General features: G+C 37.7%; 2 protein-coding genes across 2 annotated transcripts; one reads left to right on the plus strand and one right to left on the minus strand.

Moving 5' to 3' along the window:
- Nucleotides 1-10451: 10451 nt before the first annotated feature.
- Nucleotides 10452-11923, plus strand: LOC105224096 (gliomedin). Its single transcript, XM_011202079.3, has 2 exons — nt 10452-11480; nt 11543-11923. Exons 1-2 carry the CDS (start codon nt 11450-11452, stop codon nt 11839-11841), a joined length of 330 nt encoding a protein of 109 aa, XP_011200381.2. The 5' UTR covers nt 10452-11449; the 3' UTR covers nt 11842-11923.
- On the minus strand, nt 10471-11111 carry LOC105224106 (collagen alpha-1(XIII) chain). The gene is made up of 2 exons (XM_011202097.2): nt 11084-11111; nt 10471-11018 (listed from the first exon to the last, which is right to left on the minus strand). The coding sequence occupies exons 1-2, from the start codon at nt 11109-11111 to the stop codon at nt 10471-10473; spliced, it is 576 nt and encodes a 191-aa protein (XP_011200399.1).
- Nucleotides 11924-20815: the final 8892 nt, after the last annotated feature.

Below are 20815 nucleotides of genomic sequence, written 5' to 3' on the forward strand. Positions count from 1 at the left end.
GACTCTACAGATTGAGTGCAATCCCTATTGGCGTATTGAAATAATTTCTTATTCAGTCAAACGTTAGAAACTTTGACACAATTGACATAACACATCAACTCAGGTGTCAAGTTGCGTGGTCATTTACTGCATTTGATGCACATTGCCTCGAGTGCTCACTGCATTCGCTGAAGATGTACCGTGTAAGTGAAATATCTACAAAAGGAAACAGTTGAAAGTACATAGCAGAAAAAATAGGAAAATTGCAATGAGTGCGAGGAAATCGTGTGAGTGGTTTATATAGAGAAAAAGTGTTGAAAATCAAATTTATTGCCAAATGGTGAATGGCATGACATAAAGGATTAATTAGGAACGTGTAGAAATTCTCGCTCTCGCACAAATGCTGCCGTCAATTTCAGGCGTGTGTGTTAAAAACTCAAATATTCTTATAAGGTGCATGTCAACTGCTGAGAAAAATTAAGATTTTCTACTGCACGTACCTATAGAGATATGGACGACCGTGGAGATCCGCGGTTTGCACACCCAATATTTATTCATACGTACTTGGTTCTTTCTTTTCACATTTATTCGATTTCGCTCGCTGCATTTGCCAGCAGTCGATAGCAAACGTTTACTTTATGCTCACGAATATATATAATTCTTCATTTCCCTTCCGTTTTATTCTGGTCCTTCTTCTTGTATTGACACTAAATCCTTTATAATACAGCGCTGCATTGAGTGTCGTGCCGTTGATAAGAAGCTGTTACATTCACTTGTTTCGTTGTGTAACCAGCACTTTATGCCTGAACTGTAAAATACTTAAATGAATGAAGAGAAGTAAGGTGCACAAAAATCCCATGCGAATTGGTTTTTTTATCAGACAGAATAGTGAGGATTGATGCATAAGGAAATAAACGACGAAAGCGAAACAATTGTTAGCCTGTATTTATGATATGAGTAAGAAAAAATCTGGAACAACAAATATATTTACTTAGTTACAAGTTTAGCTTAAGAGGAAGCGAAGATTTACGTGTTTCATGTTTAGATCTAATGTTTTAGTAAAAAAGTTAAAATTTACGTCACCTTTGAAAAACTCGTAAGAGGTCTTGTGAGATTCTTGTGCTCAGCACGGTTCATATCTCTCTAACTATGCGAGCTTTGAACGATTATTATATAGTAGGAATCTTTAAACTTACTTTAAATAGAGCTTTACTTAAAGGAGAATTTACTTCTTTTCAGAGCCGATGCAGAATATAATTCAAGAGCAAACAGATCCGGGTTCATTTAATCATAGTAAGGAGCTGAACCGATTGGTCTTTGGAGATCTTTCTATAGATTTTTATTTTGCTTAGTTATTGCCTACAGTTTTTAGACCACGCGTCGTATTTAGAACTGGTCGAATTGGAAGTATAAATCAAACTCAGTCAAATGTTAACCCCTGGTTTAACTCTGTATGTACATCAAATCGTAACATATTCCACATATGTACCATCATACAAATTCGTCGAAAATTAAAGATTTTTTCCATTATTTGATTGCTTGCATTAATATATATATATATATATATATTTGTACAGGGTGGTGCGCTAAAACAATATATACTGGGATATTAAATAAAAATATTTCCTTTTTACGTTTTAAAAACTTCCCAGTTCTATCCAGTCAAATAAAGTTCTTCTTACTTATTTTCGAGATAATAGAAAGCCAACCAAAAGTAACACTGATCAGTTCGGTATTACACAAATGGGCCGATACTACAATCACCGAGAGCGTGTGAGATGATAAAATCTTGTTGAGGTTCTATGTTCCAGAAATTAGTAATCAAGGAAGAACAAGACATTTAAATTCCTTTGTAAGACCTCTTAACGTATTCACGGAAAGTGCAAGAAGTTTGCAGATACTTCATTGCATAAACGAAGAGTGGAAATTAGTTGACAAAGGATGACCGTAGTTAAAAAGAAGTTTCCAGCGTTTGAATTTGAAGCCGGAACACTGTCGGTTGTGGTCACGCCTACGTCCTACTCGATTAGAGCGATCGTCATCTCTTTTCCGGACACACATCTGTCTACATATCAATGCGCAGATATTCTACTTTCGAATACCTTGTATATGAACCACCCTATGCATCACTAACTTATTGCATTCCAACACATCAATTCTCACCATTCTTTTCCTGGCAGCCCAGACATCACGGAAGCGGAAATACGTAAAGTTTCAGCTACACTAGCACCCAAAAGTAAACGAACCACCAACCACACATCACTATGGTTAAGTACTCGTATGTGCAACGACAATGCGATTGCTGCTTCATCGTCTGTAGGTGTTTAAAGACAAACGTAAAGTGAATTGTCTGCTGTTTCTTTCGATTTTCTTTTCATTTGGCAACTCATGCTTCGCTTTGGCATGCATCAGTGCACTTAAGACCACTCTTTCGCATGTATCTGTGAGTGTGTGCGGGTGAATGTGTCTTTATTGCAACTACCTTGCTGCAATACATTCAATCAAAATCACACACACACGCATATGCATTTGTTAAGTTTTTCATTTCATTTCTGCCTGGAATATCAATCAGTGATTGCTTTAATTGTTTCATTGTTGTAGTTGTAGCTGGCAAGTTGGCATTGTTGAACAACTTAATCCCACTGCATTGATTGCACTCACACTTGGTTTGTGGTAAAATCGGAAACATAAGATAGTTGTTGCGAATTCAGAAAAGTTTCTAATACGTCTTGTTAAGACACACCCATACACTCACACTTTAGGATTTTAAAATATTTATATACACCTGTTCGCTATTTGCTAGTCACGTGTGTAATTGCAGTTGAGCTGTCGAAAAGCTGCTAAGTTATATGGTGCCTGCATTGCCGTATAAATGTCTGGTGAGTTTCAAAAAATTTCATTCGAAGTTGCTAAATTATATTTGTTCTAGATATAATTTTATTTTAATACGTTTTATTTTTATATTGTATAGGGAGCTTTTCAGAGATGTATAATTTCATAGGAGGCTGGATGTCAACCCAAATGTCGATGCAAATGGGTTAGTCCCCATATAACAATACTGTTAAAAACTACTTAAAGCGCAATAAATCAATAACTAAATACGCCAAAGACGCTAAATTTTACCGGTGTGAAAATTGGACGACGGGCGTGGGAGTATCCAATTTTTGGTGAAATCACATATCTCGGTATCCGACAGACTTAGTACGTGACATTTTTTTAATATTCCTATATCACAGTGAGAAATTGAACTACAATCACGCCTACTTCGCATATAACACAATTTTAAAATCCATTTGATTATTTCGCTTTCCAGTAAACAAATCAAGAAATCATTAATATGTCGGGACACAATTTTGCACTAACAATTCCTCTAAAGTATGCCACCCTATAACCAAAAATGTCCAATTCCAACCGAAACCGTTCAAGCACCCAAATACCGGAAATGATGACTCCGATATGGTATCCATAGGTGACAGTTTGAGATATACAATTGATATTCAGAGAGATTCCTTTCCTGACAATAGTAAAAAGGACGTGTTTTCCCCCATATAACTGATATCAGGATTTTTGAACATCAGACTGACTTTACTCCATATGATTTTTAGTATGTGGCAAAATAATAGTTAGTAGATAAAATCGGCTCGATATTGCCCCAACCCCCATAAGTACATGTATTGATTTTCGTTTTTCTAGGAAAACTTATGCCGAATATGTCGATCTGTATATGATTTATATGTGATTCCGATCTTCTAGTTGACGTTTTACACCTTAAACTATTCCCCTGGCTTCGATCTTTCTTGCAAGCTGTAAAAGTATAAAATGTTCGGTTGCACCCGAACTTAGTCCTTCCCTACTTGTTTATAAACCATAGATTCTACATTAGACCCATAATGTGCACTAGATTTTAAGTGGTAACAATTAATATGATTTTCAAACTCTTATTGGAATTTGAAGTGGATTACAATTTTGTATACCTAGATTTCTTTGACATAAACTATCAATCATTCTGAACATATGAGCTTAGATCAGTGAACTGACATTCAGCAGCAACACTAACTCTTTGGTTGTAGCACGATATGCTTTTAAGGTGGTGTCGAGTAATACTCGACTGTGTGCATAATTTCTTTAGCTAAAATACACAATTCGGAAGCCTATATATTACGTATATATATAATATTTTTTGGATTCTCGTGATCATACTTATCGAATGTCAAGAACCGATTTTTAATCGACTTCGACTACTGGAGATCGATTCCGAAAAATCAGTTATTTTACGAGAAAACTCGATTTTCGTTAGAATCGGGATCGAGTTTACCATCCCTACTGGCAGCTATCGGGGCACATATAAAACCTCCGCACAATAACCTCCACAAAAAAAATGATTTTTTTTCCACGTAATTTATATGGAAAACAGAAAATTTGAAATAGGCACCTCTTAATATTAATATTAAGAGCTTATCTTTTGAGTGACTTTTTATTACACATTTTCGAAAGTTTTGAGCCTGTCTTTCAGTTGAAAAAAAAAGGTTGCTTCAGAATGGCACACCCCAATATATATTTATAGTATATATGTATACTAGCTGACCCCTCAGGCTTTGTTTTGCGTGAAATTATGTGTCTTGAAATGAAAAAAAGTTGAATGTACTTTTTGTGTTTAAATCATTTATTTGCAATTTTTCTAGATTTTTTTTTTCAATGTAGCGCAGCTTGATAAACAACATTGTTTGGTTTCTGTTCCGGTGCGTAAATGTATAGAGAAGATGGGTTTCGAACTTATGAACACGCCACGTATAGCAGGCCGTATGAAAAACATGGCATTCCCAGATTTATGCCACACACTTCTAGCGACTATCCTGGTGTCCTGTTGATTGTCATTTCAAATGAAATTTTCCCTGGAAACTGAATAGGTTTGAACTGAAATAGCAAATCAAGCATTCTGCCCCTTGTATTCGATGGCTGCATCACAATCAGTCGGGTTCCATTAAACAGTTTCGGCGCACGAAGATTGCGAAACATAATAATGACAGATCCAACTTTGAGACGCAAATAATGCGGGGGCATACCACGTCTCTCCAAAGAATTTAGAAATTTTATTTGATAATTCACGGCTTAGTCTTCATTGTCAAGACGATCGGAGTTTGCCTATTTCCAATTCGTAGCGAATACGATGTAAAATGTCGTCGGCAATGTCATTTTTGTTCGTATCCCATAATTCACGCGGATTTGAAGGCAAAAATGTCGAAATGATCATCGCGAAAAGTTTACGAACTTCAGTGGTATGGGAAGTAGCTATCACATCGTCCATCGCTTGATTTCAGTGATTATCTTGCTCCAGCAATTGTAATTGCTGGCATGCTTCTCAACAAGTTGCACACACCGTTCCATTCACAGTGTGCAATGACTCAAATGAAGTTGAACCACGTACATTAATCAATAGGAACCGAAGGTAGAAGCAAACGTCGTTTTTCGGATGAATTGTGTAAATTCATCCTAATGCATTAGTTGAGAACACATCTGAATGTCCATCTACTGGTTGGCTTTGTTTTCTGAGTAAACATTTCTTCGCGATGCATTCTATGTATAATATCAAGGCATTTCCGAATAGAGCAATTTTCTCGCAAACGGATCACTGACGCAAGTCGAGAAAATACTAGTCAATGTCAATTTTGTTGTTGGCGGTGTTTCCGTTGGCTGTACTGTATTCTCTGGGTTGAAATACACACCTTGGCCTTCTGCAAATGAACTTCGAGATGCACAACAGTCGGAAAAGGCTCATGAATTGCCAAAGAAAATACAATATACTACAAAGCGTTTCATTACAGTTTATGTATCGACTCATTTGATAATTTCTGATCTCATCTCGTTTAAGGCCAATAACCGTAATGTTGCTTTCTTTGGTGACATTCTTGAAAACGTATTTGACCGATTTCACCAAACTGCAATACTCAACATTGAGTGATATGAAGTGGGATTGTGGTGTCCGCATAGTCCATGAACCATATTTCATCACTTCGTATAATACTGGATCTGGATAATTTACAAATCAAAATATTAAAAAACAAACCAAAAATATTAAAAAAAAATTGCGTGGAAAAAAGTTAGTTTTTGGAACTGTCCAATTTTCCGACTTTTTTTTCTTTTTTTAAGGTTATTTTTAAACCTTCCCCGATCCACAACGACCAACCTCTTGGTGCAGCCGTTCTCTAGCCTTAGCGTTATTATCGTAACAAACAAACAGTCAAGAAAACTGCTGTTTTTAGGGGTTTTCCGGCAATAATTCGAATTTTTCTAGCCGTAAAAACCATTTCTGAACTTCAACGAACATTTAAAAGAAAGAATTGGCCAAATTGGTTCAGGCGTTGTTGAGTCATGCGCTAGCAAGGTTATGTAAATCGCTTGTTTAACTAAAATTTTATTAACTGAACTAATCGTGCCAAATACACTTAAAATTATTAACTTTATTATTATGAATCAAATAGTAATAATTAATACTTAATATGAGAGATAGCAATATGATAATTATAAAATTACTACATAAACAATAATATTGGCGTATGTAGGGAGTGAGAGAAGTCTTATTGTGTGAGTTAAACAGCAGACCGGCTTCAGTCTATGGTATAGTATGGCATTTCACTAACCAATAAAAGCGCGGCAATTTTTAAGAATCACTTTTTTTTTTCTTTTTCTTATTCCAGTTTCGTGTTCCAATATTTTTTCTGTGCTGGTAAGCGTTTCTTCCATGTCGATCATAAAAGAGATGTAGTGATGATCGCTACCAGAATAATCCTCCAGGACTTTCCAATTATTTATTGAGCCTGCCATGCGTTAAGTTAATAAGGTAATGTGGTTTTCTCGCATCCCGGTCTTCTAAACGTATTTGAATTTCCCGTATTGAGCACTATTAGACCTAGCCGCGCAGCCATTTCTAGAATTCGCTTTCCTCTCGAGTCCGTGTTTGGCATACCCCACTCTACGGCTCTGGAATTTAGATCTCCGGCGATAATTGGAATTCCTGCATTCTATCGCTTGGCTTCAATTGGCAGATAGTTACTGTAAAAAAGTCGCATTTGGCACAGGCGAAACCGTTGCCGTTCCCATGGTTTACAGTGGTGGCGTTACTCCTTGGTGGTAACCATATAGCGGAGGTTGAGCTGCTATGCTCTAGCCAGATACTTCTCTATTTCTTTTTGTATAGCTCACTTATGATGATTATCTTGTAGTCGTTCTCCATCACCATTTGCGAGAGTAGTGCCTTACATCTTTGCATGTTGGCTTGTAGGATCTTCATTTGCTTCGGTAGTTCCTATATTCCGTACATTTTGCGGAGGCCGGGCGACTTTTTCGGGTTTAGCCTCTACGCAAAGGCAGCATGAAGGAGGCTTTGTGCACTCTTTCAATTTGTGACCTGGTTGGCCGCATTTAGGCAACATTTTTTCCACTGGCGTTCGTGTCTTGGTCGCACTGTTTCTCGCGGTTCCATAGGGCTTGTCGCACGCCGCTTCGAGGTTGCCGGGAGTGGTGGCTTAAATGTGCTCGCCTTTTTTGGTTTTCTTCAGTGAGCCAGTTTCTGCGGTAGCTCTTTAAGACGAAGAGTTCGTCTAGCTGTGCCGTTCCATTCTTGACTTCCATGCTGACGTTCTTTTGTTTTGCCATCGCCGACTTCATTTTTAGCACTATATCCTTGCACATTTCTAGGGATTCCTCTTCTGCTCGTCTCATTTGTGTAATGTACTATTGTTTCGGCGGGCTCTGAGTTCCTTCTTTAGTGGCAGCTGGGGTGTTCTTCCCTTCCCCTTGTTTTGCCGGTACTGCTTGTGTGGCCGGAGTCTCCCTTGAGACAGTCTTTTCTCCAATTTTGTCTGGCTTTTTTGGAGTGGCGATGAGTATGGGGGATCTAAGTACCCTACTTCTTCGGAAGACTACCCCGTATTCCTCTTCTTCACCATCTTTGTTTTGTTGTTCTTCTGTTGGGTATTTTATTGTTGTTGCGGTTTATTCATTTTTTCAAAGTGGGTCTCCTCTTCAAGTCGCTATCTCCGCACGTTGTAACAGAGGCCACGCGAGAGTTGACACAAGTCCTTATGGGAGCTTATGTTTAGAGCCAGTTTCGGGCACGAATCAGGAGCTCGTCTCAACTGAACCTGTACGGCCAATGAAATTATGGCGACGTGCATTGAACGTACTTAAAGACCTGCCATGTTTTTAACGAGACGGTGGTGAAGAGCAGTGTTAGCCTGTCAGCCATTTCGGTAAGATGTCACTCCTATCTAATGAGGTGACAGAATACTGCCCTCCTCAGCCCTTTGTCAATATGATTCGTATCGGTTTTCCAGTACACCATAATCAGAATTTTACTGGCCTCAATTCTGATGGGTTCTTGCCCTGGGTTTTTTGTCATCTTCTGTTCCCTCGTCGCTTCGTTGCCTCTTGGGTAGGTTCTCTCTAGGTGCAACCCCAGTGGGGGTTGTGGATGGTTATTTAAGGCGGCATAAAATAAAAACAAAATATTTCGTCCAAAACTTAAAAAAAAATTTAAAGGCGATCATCCCTTATCGCTTAAGGGTATGGAAAATATATAGAAGCCGATTCTCAGACCTACTGAATATGTATATAAAATTTGGTAAAAATCGGTAAAGCCGTTTCGGAGGAATAGGGTAACTAATATTGTGACATGGAAATTTTATTTATTAGATATTATAAAATATAAATATTTTTCTAAAAAAATTAAGCATAGTTTAATTTTTATAACGGCTTGAACTTGCAATATAACTGTTGGTATAACTAAGTAATATATTAGATAAGTAACGGCCCTCTTTTATGAAACATTTTTTACTTATACAACTACAGTGAATAAACAAGTAGAATTTATTAAATACTGAAAAAAACTGTAAACCAAATAAAATTGCACAATGCTTTAAAGCAAACTCCATGAGAACAGAGAAAACCAGTCGCTCCAATATTAACACAGCTGGAATAATCCACACTTGAGATTGTAAGAAGATGTAGACATTTTATGGCTAAAATAGTTTTATTTTAATTAATTTTTTTTGTATACGATAACAATTAAATATACTTATATATTTAGACAATAAAATACTTACATAGTTCAGTTTTTAATTTACATCCCTTACCGAGCTCCACAAAACAAATTAATTTTTAACCTCAGAAATGTTGTGTCAGAGAAGATCCACAACGTGTCAGCAATAAACTCAATCGGCGCAGTGCTTAACCACAGCGATAAAAGCTTTATCTTATGTACTATTCGTGTATGATCTCGGTATTTAAGACACTGAATGAACAACACAACGCTTGCACCACTCTCCAAACCATACTCGGTAAATGTCTGCATTAAGCCGAGAAAGAAAAAAAAGCTAAAACATTTTGTAGTACGAAAAAATGAACTAATAGCCTTAGCCACTACTGAGTTGTAAGCACCTGTCCTCTTCACTGTCGTTCGTATGTGTCGTTACTTCAATGAGTGGTGACTATCTTCTACCTTCTGGGCGACTTCTACATCATTGTCCGATCTTATTCCGGTTACGGCAGTAACCATTTCAAGTACAGCTTTTCTGCTTCTATGTTGAGCAAGTCGTTTAGCTCACCAATTATTGCCTACTATGTGCTATTCGAGACGGTCTGTTGGTCTTCCAACTATTCACTAGTTGGAATGCTTTCCAATTATACTAGAGCAATTTTCATAATTTCTTTTTGAATATAGACCAAAGAGCAGCCATATAAAAATGGTTGGTGTGTTTACAACAAACCGTGCGGTGAGCTAACTCACTGCAAAATGAATAAAAGACCGTTCATGCCTCCTGCAGTAATCAACACAGACGCTTACATATGTACATATGAGGTTTATTAGTCATTCAGCTACGCTGAGCCTAATTATTTTAATTAAATGAAGTATTTAATTTATGCAAATTGTGAGCTCGGGAAAAATGCTCTAATAGTCCCACACTTCATTTATTTTATAACAAAATTAACTTTTACAACACGCTAAGAATACCAAGATGAACTTTGGAAGACATATCGGGAAAATTAGATCTAATCATCACATTATATCTAATGACAACTCTAAAGAACCTCTACGTTGATTTTTAATCTGTCAGTCTTGTCGATTAGGTCTCATGTACGATTCTTAAAATGTTAGATTGGATTCATCAGTGTAAAGAACTCATAGTAGACTCCTTCCTTCATACCGAAAAAACCCACCACAATATTTCTCCTGAAGAATTGGAGTGTAAAGCAACTTAATCGCTATATAGATATTTACAAGAAAAGCTTGATATAAACAAGCTGAGCTTTCCTGATTAATCACCTTCGAGGGGGTAGAACACTCAAAGAAGGGATTGATACTTCAGAATGAGAAAGCAGTTTTGAAACTATTGAAATCTCAAGCTTGTTGTATTACTTTTCTCAAAATAATTTATTCATATCATTTTAATATATATACTTAACTATCAATGTTTTCATTTCATTTAAAAATGGTCACTTTCGTTTTCTCTCATCAAAATACTCTTCATCTTCATCATCATCAATATCCTCGTCCTCTTCTCCGACGTGTATGTCATAATCCGGCAGAGCTGCATGTAGATCCCCCGTACGTGTATCCAACGAACGACCAGAGGTTGATGCAGCAGGTCCGGTTGGTCCTGTGGGTCCCGTTGGACCAGTTGGTCCGGCAGGTCCTCGTTCACCAGGGAAACCACGTCTGCCGCGACGACCAGGCGGTCCAATCGGACCGGGAATACCTGGTCTACCGGGCAAGCCTCGTTGTCCAGTTGGTCCTGGCGGTCCTGCTGGTCCAGGTAAGCCTTCGTCTCCTTTGTCACCACGATTTCCTTGCAATCCCGTCTGTCCTGGTGGTCCGATTGGACCCGGCGGTCCAGGTGCACAAACGCACTGAGGTTGAGAGTACACTATTGGCTGTTGACGGCCGCCAAGAAGAGCACGTTGCTCATTAAGGTTGTCTGCTGAACTTAAGCGTCGCTTACCTATTGTAGTGGGTAAGGCGATCGCAACCAGAAGAATTAAGGCTAAAGAAAATTTAAAAGAATCAAGATATGTCTATCAAAGAAACTCCTAGTTAAATTTTGCTTACCGCTGAGTGCACAAGTTGTGATATGCATTGTTGTCCAAAATTAAACTGAGTTTAAGGTATGCCATCCGCAAGTTTATATAGAAGGGTTAAAATTAGTGCGAAATGAAAAAAAATTTAAGTTATGCAATTTCTATTAGTAGATCAGCTAATAAAGCACGCACATTTGCATATTTCCAATTTGTCATAACGGAATTTTTACGAGCCATAGACCGTTAGTTCACCCAATTGATTGATTGATATGTAGTATATTAACATTTCAAGTCTACGGAGCAGTGAACCCATAAAATACGAAAATAAATCAGCGAAATTGCCGAATATATAAAATAGGCATTCATGCGCAGTTACGGCGTCAAACGCTAATTTGCCATGAAACTGTTAATACTGTTCGTCTGTTTTGGTAAAATATACAACTGACTTCAATAAAATAGCGTTACTTTGTTCATTCATTATCTTTCGTAGGATTCATCGCTTTGGCTGTTGCCAATTTCGTTACACAAGTCGGTCCACCAGGCCCGCCAGGTCCGCCGGGCTTACCCGGTCCGCAAGGACCAAAAGGTGAAAAGGCCGAGCGTGGTTCAGAGGGACGTTCTGGTTTGGTCGGTCCTCAAGGATCACCTGGTCGACGTGGTCACACAGGCAGCCCGGGTCCAGTAGGACCACCAGGTGCACCAGGTTTACGTGGCCCGCGCGGTTATGTTGGGGAGCGTGGTCCTGAGGGCCCAACCGGACCGACAGGACCCACAGGTCCAACTGGATAAATAATTAAATTATTTTTGGTATCATATTGGACATACAAGTATTTAACATGGTGCTTATAAAATAAATTGTTTGAAAATAAATGAAAATACCATCAGGAATGATAGTTTTTTCGTTTGCTATTCCGAAATTTTATTGCAGTAGTGGAACTTAAAAATTATGTTTAGGTTTGGTCATTTTACGCTTGGAAATTTTAAAACCTCTTGTCAAGCGAAGTTTGCTTAAAATCTCTAAGATATATATTATACATATATCTTCTGAACAAAAAAAAACTGAGAGCACCGATGGTGTGCAGTATATTTTAATATACAATATCTCTAACAAAGGTCATCTTAAAATTACTTACAAAATTAATACTTTATTGAGCTCTCATATTTATGGAATTTAGGAATATTCTAGTTACTTCTTCAGGAATATTTAACTAGATGTCTTGAATATCTGTAATAAAGTATGATCGCGGGGCGTTAATTTTATATGAAGTTATACGGGTAATTTTTTATTTACATATCTCAATTTATTGGTTGATATCCAGCGGACAACCCTGTATAGGGGATATTTCGCCTTCTCATTTTAGCTTGCCTTCAAACGAATGTTCTTAGGAAACTCAGAGGATACTTGTTCAAAGACCGGAAGTCGTGAGCTGCTTGAGCCAAATGTAAAAGAATCGTTTCTGGTCACTTCCAAGTGAATGACGATCAGAGAACTTTCCTCCCTTGCGTGAACTTTTACACATGACTCCGTCCTCCTATCTCCCCAAAATCTCGATTGGAAAACCCATCGTCTACATCGTGTTATAATTCTGAACGACTCTATGTGCTGTCAATCTCAAAATCTAAACATATGCAGGTACTGCACGAGACTTAATTTAGTTGGATTGGATATGGATTTTGTTCCCTTAGATTAACCAGCGAAAAGAAAAGTATCAAGGCAAAAACAATCGACACTATCCGAAAGTATGTTTTGAGACTAGTAACACAACAGTTGCTTTAAGTATTGAAACCGATCAACTAATTACTATATCGGTGTTTCAAACCAGGTCATATTGACCAAAAAATATTCGTTTACGGGGCCGGGCAGTAAAACTGTTGTAACTCCACAGTTTTTGTTCTCTTTTTTCTGTTCCTTTCGGCATTTAATTTGTACCAGTTGCTTATTTGATTGACTACTCTTCAATGTTTTGCAAATCGAAGACCTCTACGGATATGTAAACATAAAGTAGTTTTTTAACGCTTTGAAACATTTTAGCAACAAGGTTCAATCGGTGACATTTAATCTTTGCTCCAAGGGTTACTTAAGGTCAAATAACACCACTACACACATCCAGATTATGGCCGACATTCAAAGAGACGCATTTCACCAACCAAGAGATCAATGAATTTAATCGTTTTTATATGATAGTGTTCTCGTTTGATTACCGCTGATGCTGTTGTCGAGTGAAACAGGTGAAAGACATTGTTAACGCTCGTAAATTGTGGATTTGCTCCAATTAATTTGTACGAAGTTGTAGTTTCTTTTACGACGGCGATGATAAGCGCAAGTCTTCGCTCATAAAACGAGTGGACTCTATACTCGTACATTCGCAGCAAACTGGCCAGACGATTGTCATATGATCAGTTTGCTTATGGCAATTTGATTGCCTTCTCGATTTCCGCTCTTCTGCGTCATTAATACGCCGCTCTTGTAGTTGTAATAAAAAGTGGGTACTTAAAGGTCTTTTGTGTAATAAAATTAGACGAGGTGACTTTTAACGAGGCACTAAAAAGGTAGCTCGAGTTATAGAGCGTAAGTGTATGTGTGTTTATGCGCAAAGTGTTGGCTTGACCAGATCATCAAATCTAGTTTATGGCTTTAAGATACGGGGTGTTTATATACAAATACACTTGATGTTATATGTGTATCCATGTAAATTGTGGGGTGTGGTTGTACTGCTTATTAAGACATCAAATTCTTCCTGTCATATACATATGTATTTACACATATACACACATACATGCTTGGAGAGCATATTCTTTCAGCTATAAAAAAAGTGCCGTGTGGCAGTTGCTAAAGTGTGGCAACATAATTTGCGATATTGAAACTCGAATTGCCGTTATTGATGACTCGCCTAGATGGAGGCCGCAAGTGAGCTGATAAAGAGAAAAAGAAAGCGAGTCATAAAAAATATTGCACCACATTGCAGAGGAATTGTTTCAAGAATGTTGAACTCTCATATAAATTTCTCTACAAATTACCTTAGATACAATTTAAAGCATTCGATTAATTTTAATTTATTTTTGATGACTCATTACCTGAGAAAATCTAATTTAAATTGACCAATTAAAGTTATAAAAGAAAAATCTTTGAAACCTGATACTTTTTGATCTGCAAAATTATTTTTTAATAATCCAATATTTTTAATTTGATATATATGTATATATATAGCAGTTAATTGTACTAGCTAGTACAAATACAAAAAGTTTCTTAAACATCTTGATTTTGATCAGTTAGTAGTTTATACGAGGGCTGCTACATATATTTCTGGCCGAATAATGAAAATAGGAATATTTATTAACGAAAATGTTTTTTTTTTCGTTGGATTTGGCTCGTCTTGGAAGACCCACACGGTCGATTGCTGTTCGCTCATACGCATATATCCATGATTCGTCACCTGTGACGATCTTATAACCGTCTTTTGAAGCACCGCGATCGTATTTTTTCAGCATTTCTTTACACCAATCCACACGAGCCTTTTTTTGAGCGATTGTCAAATTGTGCAGGATCCAACGAGAACAAACCTTTTTTAAAGCCAGGTGTTCATGCAATATCGAATGTATGCTGGTGGAAGAAATGCATAGGCATGCCTCTATCTAAACGTATGTTACAAGACGGTCTTGCATTATCAGTTCACGTACGGCATCGATGTTTTCTGGCACAACGGCTGTTTTTGGACGACCTTTACGGAATTCGTCTTTGAGCGAGCGTCGGCCGCGATTGAATTCGTTGTACCAGTTTTTCACAGTGCTATAAGATGGTGCTTCATAGCCATATAAAGATTTTAGTTCATCGATGCACTCTTGTCACTTATGTCACTCATGTTCTAGTTCGCTCTAAAATCGGCGGTTGGTTTCTAAGTCTATATCTATGATTTCTGGGAAACGTAGTAAACCAACTTGTGTGCGCTAATATTTGTGTTCATATGAATGGGTACGACTTTACACATCTTATGTAATTGACATTTAACCATCCCATCTGACGTTATTTAAGTTAACGAATATGCAGTTCTACATGGGTAACTCAAGTCGATATATGATATTACTGAACTAACTAATGAATTCTAATTGGTTATATAGCTATTCATTATACAGAATACAGGATCATTTATCTCTTGGTTCTCTATCTTTCCTGTTTGTAATTTCCTGTCTAAATTCTAGGCTAATATCCCTTTAGTTAACTATTATACTTTCCTCATTACAATAATAACAGCACAGTTATTTCAACAACTTATCGCAGCATCACCTTATTTCTCAAGGAAACCAACAATGAGTTCGAATAATTTGATATTAAAAATACAATTCCAAACATTGTTGCATATTGTTGTTCTGTTAAAATGTTCTTACATTCTTTCAAATCAACTTAAACTTATGGGGAAAATCTAATTTGAGTTTTCGTAAGTGTTATGCTTTCGAGTTTCCTCCATCTGCTTGCAACTAATGTCCTTCAACTACACTAATTTCCCTTATTTCCACTTTAACGCCACTTCGAAACAGTTCACATTTCTACCTCATTAAGGAGGTTCAAACTCGGACAGCCAACGAGTCCCCGTATGTATTTACTATGTGTTCGTTTGTAGCAATTGAGCCAAGCAGGCTGAACTAAGTGTATCGAGCGGAGATTTCTTCCAACAAAAACAGATGAAATGAAAAAGGCAATAAAGAATTGAAAATAAGCAACAACAACAGAAACAAATGTAGGAACCAGAAACTTTGCATAATTAAAAATTGTTTGCTGTTTTTTACGATTGCCAGCCAAGTTGGCGTTTTGGTTTGAATGTGTAGCTCAATAAAATCAACGAAATGCGCTTGTTTTGTTTCGAATCAAAAAATAAGTCTACCAAATCGCAAAGTAGTTATAGAAAGCAAAGCAGCGCATTAATGAAAATTGCATGGTCATCATAGCCATATCTAAATAAACACTGGGCATCAGAAGTATGTGGCAAATGTTTTTCAAACACAAAATACTTAAATCATTCTGGAAATTTTTTATGAGTACTTTTGGAAGCTTACCTTATTGAGAGTTTAAGTATTATAAAGAAGGTTGTGAGCTTGCAGAAAACTGCCGTCATATTAATCGTCCATCCACTTCCGCAGAGTCTTGAAATTCATCGGTAGAGTTTACCAAACTAAAGCACCAGACGATCCGTGACATCAATAGTCGAGTGAATATATCTGACTCCTTTCTTCCCTATGGAGGGTCAAGCGACCAATAAAGACTATCTTTTGTTTGCGTTGTGTCGTGTATGTGAAGAAAAGCGAAGAAGGATCGAAAGTGACTGAATTTATGCAAAGGCAATTTATGGAACTCATATTGAGTTCCAATAATTCTTGAGCTCAAAATATTTAATAGCCATACCAAATTAAATTAAATTTATGAAATAACTTTAATTCGAATGAGCCTCTCAGAATAATAAACTCGCAAAAAATTTTGGTACGTTTTAGACGATTATGATATATTCCTACTTCGGGTCGGAGAGTGCCGATTGAATAAGTTCAACAAATATTTGAACTACTAAATTGCTTGGTACTCTCTAAAACAAACATGGAGTCAATCTGTTTGGCTTGACATACTACAATTAAAACTATTTTGAAACAAGAAAATCGGTTTGTTATTTGTAAAAGTCAAGTTTTTTAGTTTATAAATAAGTGGAGCTTTGATCTTTGACAATAAATATTTATTGTAATCGCTCGTGACAGGAAATTAGAGGTGTCGCCTATATAATAGCTTTAGCTCACATTCTATTAACAAATACAAAAAACTATTGTATAAGGATTGTTTGATTATAACATATGTTTCAATACGTGGTTGAGTACATAATGAAAGGAAAAAATTGTATATAAATATATAATTTTATACGATATTTATTTTACTAATATTTAAATTAATTAATTTTCTCCCGTTATTGCTGATTTTGTATCTCGAATTTGGGACTTTATTTTAAGCTTTTTCCTGGAATTGTAGAGTATTTTTTTCAGTTTTAATGAGGTCTAAGTGTAATCAGAATGGACTCGTTTTATAGTTTAGTTTTCGAGAGAGTTTCAGACATTAAGGTAAATTCAAAATTTGATTTTTTTTTTTAAATTTTCGGATAACATCTACAGAGAAGACCAGTACAAGAACGAACATATATGTACATATGTAGTATTTTCGGTTAAACACCGTGTGAAGATATTATCACCTAAAGGGTGATTTTTTAAGAGCTTGATAACTTTTTTAAAAAAAAAAACGCATAAAATTTGCAAAATCTCATCGGTTCTTTATTTGAAACGTTAGATTGGTTCATGACATTTACTTTTTGAAGATAATTTCATTTAAATGTTGACCGCGGCTGCGTCTTAGGTGGTCCATTCGGAAAGTCCAATTTTGGGAAACTTTTTCGAGCATTTCGGCCGGAATAGCCCGAATTTCTTCGGAAATGTTGTCTTCCAAAGCTGGAATAGTTGCTGGCTTATTTCTGTAGACTTTAGACTTGACGTAGCCCCACAAAAAATAGTCTAAAGGCGTTAAATCGCATGATCTTGGTGGCCAACTTACGGGTCCATTTCTTGAGATGAATTGTTGTCCGAAGTTTTCCCTCAAAATGGCCATAGAATCGCGAGCTGTGTGGCATGTAGCGCCATCTTGTTGAAACCACATGTCAACCAAGTTCAGTTCTTCCATTTTTGGCAACAAAAAGTTTGTTAGCATCGAACGATAGCGATCGCCATTCACCGTAACGTTGCGTCCAACAGCATCTTTGAAAAAATACGGTCCAATGATTCCACCAGCGTACAAACCACACCAAACAGTGTGCATGGGCAGTTCTTGAACGGCTTCTGGTTGCTCTTCACCCCAAATGCGGCAATTTTGCTTATTTACGTAGCCATTCAACCAGAAATGAGCCTCATCGCTGAACAAAATTTGTCGATAAAACACATTTCGAACCGAACACTGATTTTGGTAATAAAATTCAATGATTTGCAAGCGTTGCTCGTTAGTAAGTCTATTCATGATGAAATGTCAAAGCATACTGAGCATCTTTCTCTTTGACACCATGTCTGAAATCCCACGTGATCTGTCAAATACTAATGCATGAAAATCCTAACCTCAAAAAAATCACCCGTTACAAGTAGAACAGACACTTGGCGCGCAGTGTAAGAACAAAAGTGGCCCTACGTACGACTCTATCCGCATAAGTCGGCACTCACACTCAAAACTATACGGGTAATAGCAGCGGCTATTGCTTACGGCGCAGCGTCATTTGCCATTAGCCATTCAAAAACAGATACATACATACAACGATTCGCTTTCAACTTTCAGCTGCAGCGATTTTCAACTTTCGGCTTCCTTTTCACGTTAAGCAATACTCACTGGAGAAGTCGCTGTGCCACTCCCGATCGGCGTACTTGTCATTCAATGCGAAATGTAAAAATTACACTCGTACAATTTCCAAATGAACGGAAGTGAAATTGTAAGAGAAAAATAACTTCTAAAACAAAGCAAACAAAAAAGTGTGGAAAAAGAGCCCAAATGAAAAGGAAACATAAATACAAAACCTATGCATTGTGGCTAGGGCCGGTCCTCGGGTAAGCTTTCAAATACAGCAAAATGGGACAGCGAAACAAAATCACGTCAAAAAAAATGGAAAAAAGCAATAAGCGAAGAACTTTTTCAAAAGAATTTTCGCCTTTTCCCAGTTGGACGTAACCACCAACTGTGTGGGCCGGTGTGAAGTAGCTCACAATAAGCAGCGGCCGTTGGCTTGCCGGACAGCTCGCCGTTCTCTGGTCACCGAAATGAGACCAATGCGACTGGGAGCTCTGGGAAATGGGAAACGAAATGAATAAAACAGAACAACAATTTCGCGCGTTACTTCCGCTAAATTAGTGTTGATTGTGGTCGTCGTGTCGCCGTGGACGCGCTGCGAAAGCAACGCTATCAACGCGCGAACGCAAAACCGAATACCAGACGCCAATGTACGAGTACACCAAAATCACCACGAGCCACCAGCAGAAACAACATTGTTGGTATTGTTGTTGTTTCTGTGTGCTGTTGCTTCAATGACTGCTGCTGCTGCTGCTTTTGCTGTCGTTCACTTGTTATCCTTAATTTATGCTCGCGCTGTTGTCCCTTCGCCATTTGGCGCGGCACAATCGTCGACTATCCCGCTGTGTCCGCAACGCGCACTGTGGCACATTAACATTCGTACCGTACGTGTGTGTGTGTGCGGCATTATATTGCATGGCAATTCTATGAATTCTCTGGTATCTGGGTTAAACGGCACTTTTCATAATTTTTAACGTCATTACAAAAGCGATGGCAATTACACGATCCTTTGACATATGAAAATTTATTGCGCTCGTAGGCAAGCATTTAACAGTTATGCCCGCTGGTTGAGCACTGCTTTGTTGGTGTTGTTGTGGTGCACAGAGTTTATGTGATTATTTATTAATTTCTTAATAGGAGGTATGCGATTTGCCTTTCCACTTGATTGGATGTTGGCAAATACATTGAACGAAGTTAAATTATTAGGGTCGCGCTGTGAACCTAGTCGGTGGTGTGACAAACTATCGTTGCAAATACACGATTCCTAAAACTGGTTATTATATATAGCCTTAAATTATGTATATTACTTGAAACAAGTAAGAAAGAGCTAAGTTCGGCGCTACCGAACATTTTAAACTCTTGCAACTTGCAATAATAAAAGCCTGGGAAATACCTTAAGATGTAATCGATCGCAAATAAAACAAATTTTTACATATGTAGCGATTAGCATCTCTCCTAGTTGTAATAGATCAGCTTATTAACTATTCTTATTGTTGTAATTAACTAGTTTCATCTGGTAACACTGCATTCAGCAAACTAAAATATTTGAAGCAGTCACCATCCGAAGACAGGAAACCACTACAACCAACATCCAACATCATTCGACCTATACAGTTTAACCCTGGCAAGCCATCGCTGTGGTGTGTCGCTCAAATCGAAGCACAGTTTAGGATCCTGGGAGTGGTAGGAGATCCTGACAAATTTTACAACGCGGTTTCCATCCTAGACACGCGAATGCGGTAAAAGTGGAAGACATCATCGTTGATCCTCTACTATCAGCACCTTTCACTTCACTCAAAATGGCACTAATTAGCCGTTTTTTCTAAGTCGAAAAAAGCGAAATTACTACAACTTCTCTAAGGTGAGGAGATTGGCGACCGTATGCCATCAGAACTCTTGCGCCATTTTAAAGCACTAGTTCCAGGCATCGACGAAAATGTACTTAAGGCTAAATGGTTGTCCGCTTTAGCGAAGGACAATCGTGCCTTGTTAGCAATGCAGAGGCTAATGCTAACAGCACTAAAGGTGTAGACATTGCATAACAGATGTCAGACTTAACTAAACAATTAGCAGCACTATCAGCCGTTATTAACAAACATGTAAGTAGGTCAAACCGAGATCATGTAGCCAGTCCCAACAACGTAGACTGAGCTCTCACTGGTTTTGTTACTGCCACTCAAAATACGGTAAAAATACGATTACTACCACCCGAAATACGGTTGCACATTTTCGGGAAACGCTCTAAAGAATCGCTGATGACGGGCAGTGATTCCCTGCAAAGTTCTCACCGTCTTTGCAAAGAGATCGAACCTTTTGTACTCAATATCTGGTAGACACAGTTTCCGATTTATCAATTTAGTAGGCTAGAACGAGCAAATAGAGGCCATATATAGCTTTGCTTAAATCTTATAAAGATTC

The sequence above is a fragment of the Bactrocera dorsalis genome, chromosome 5 (assembly GCF_023373825.1).
Source record: "Bactrocera dorsalis isolate Fly_Bdor chromosome 5, ASM2337382v1, whole genome shotgun sequence".
Taxonomy (NCBI): Eukaryota; Metazoa; Arthropoda; class Insecta; order Diptera; family Tephritidae; genus Bactrocera; species Bactrocera dorsalis.

Bases quoted from the DNA above. Each gene is read 5' to 3' on its own strand.
- LOC105224106 (XM_011202097.2), bottom strand. From the start codon at position 11,111: ATGCATATCACAACTTGTGCACTCAGCG. The intron at 11,019-11,083 runs GTAAGCAAAATT...AATTTTCTTTAG, and splicing joins CACAACTTGTGCACTCAGCG to CCTTAATTCTTCTGGTTGCG.
- LOC105224096 (XM_011202079.3), top strand. From the start codon at position 11,450: ATGAAACTGTTAATACTGTTCGTCTGTTTTG. The intron at 11,481-11,542 runs GTAAAATATACA...TATCTTTCGTAG, and splicing joins AATACTGTTCGTCTGTTTTG to GATTCATCGCTTTGGCTGTT.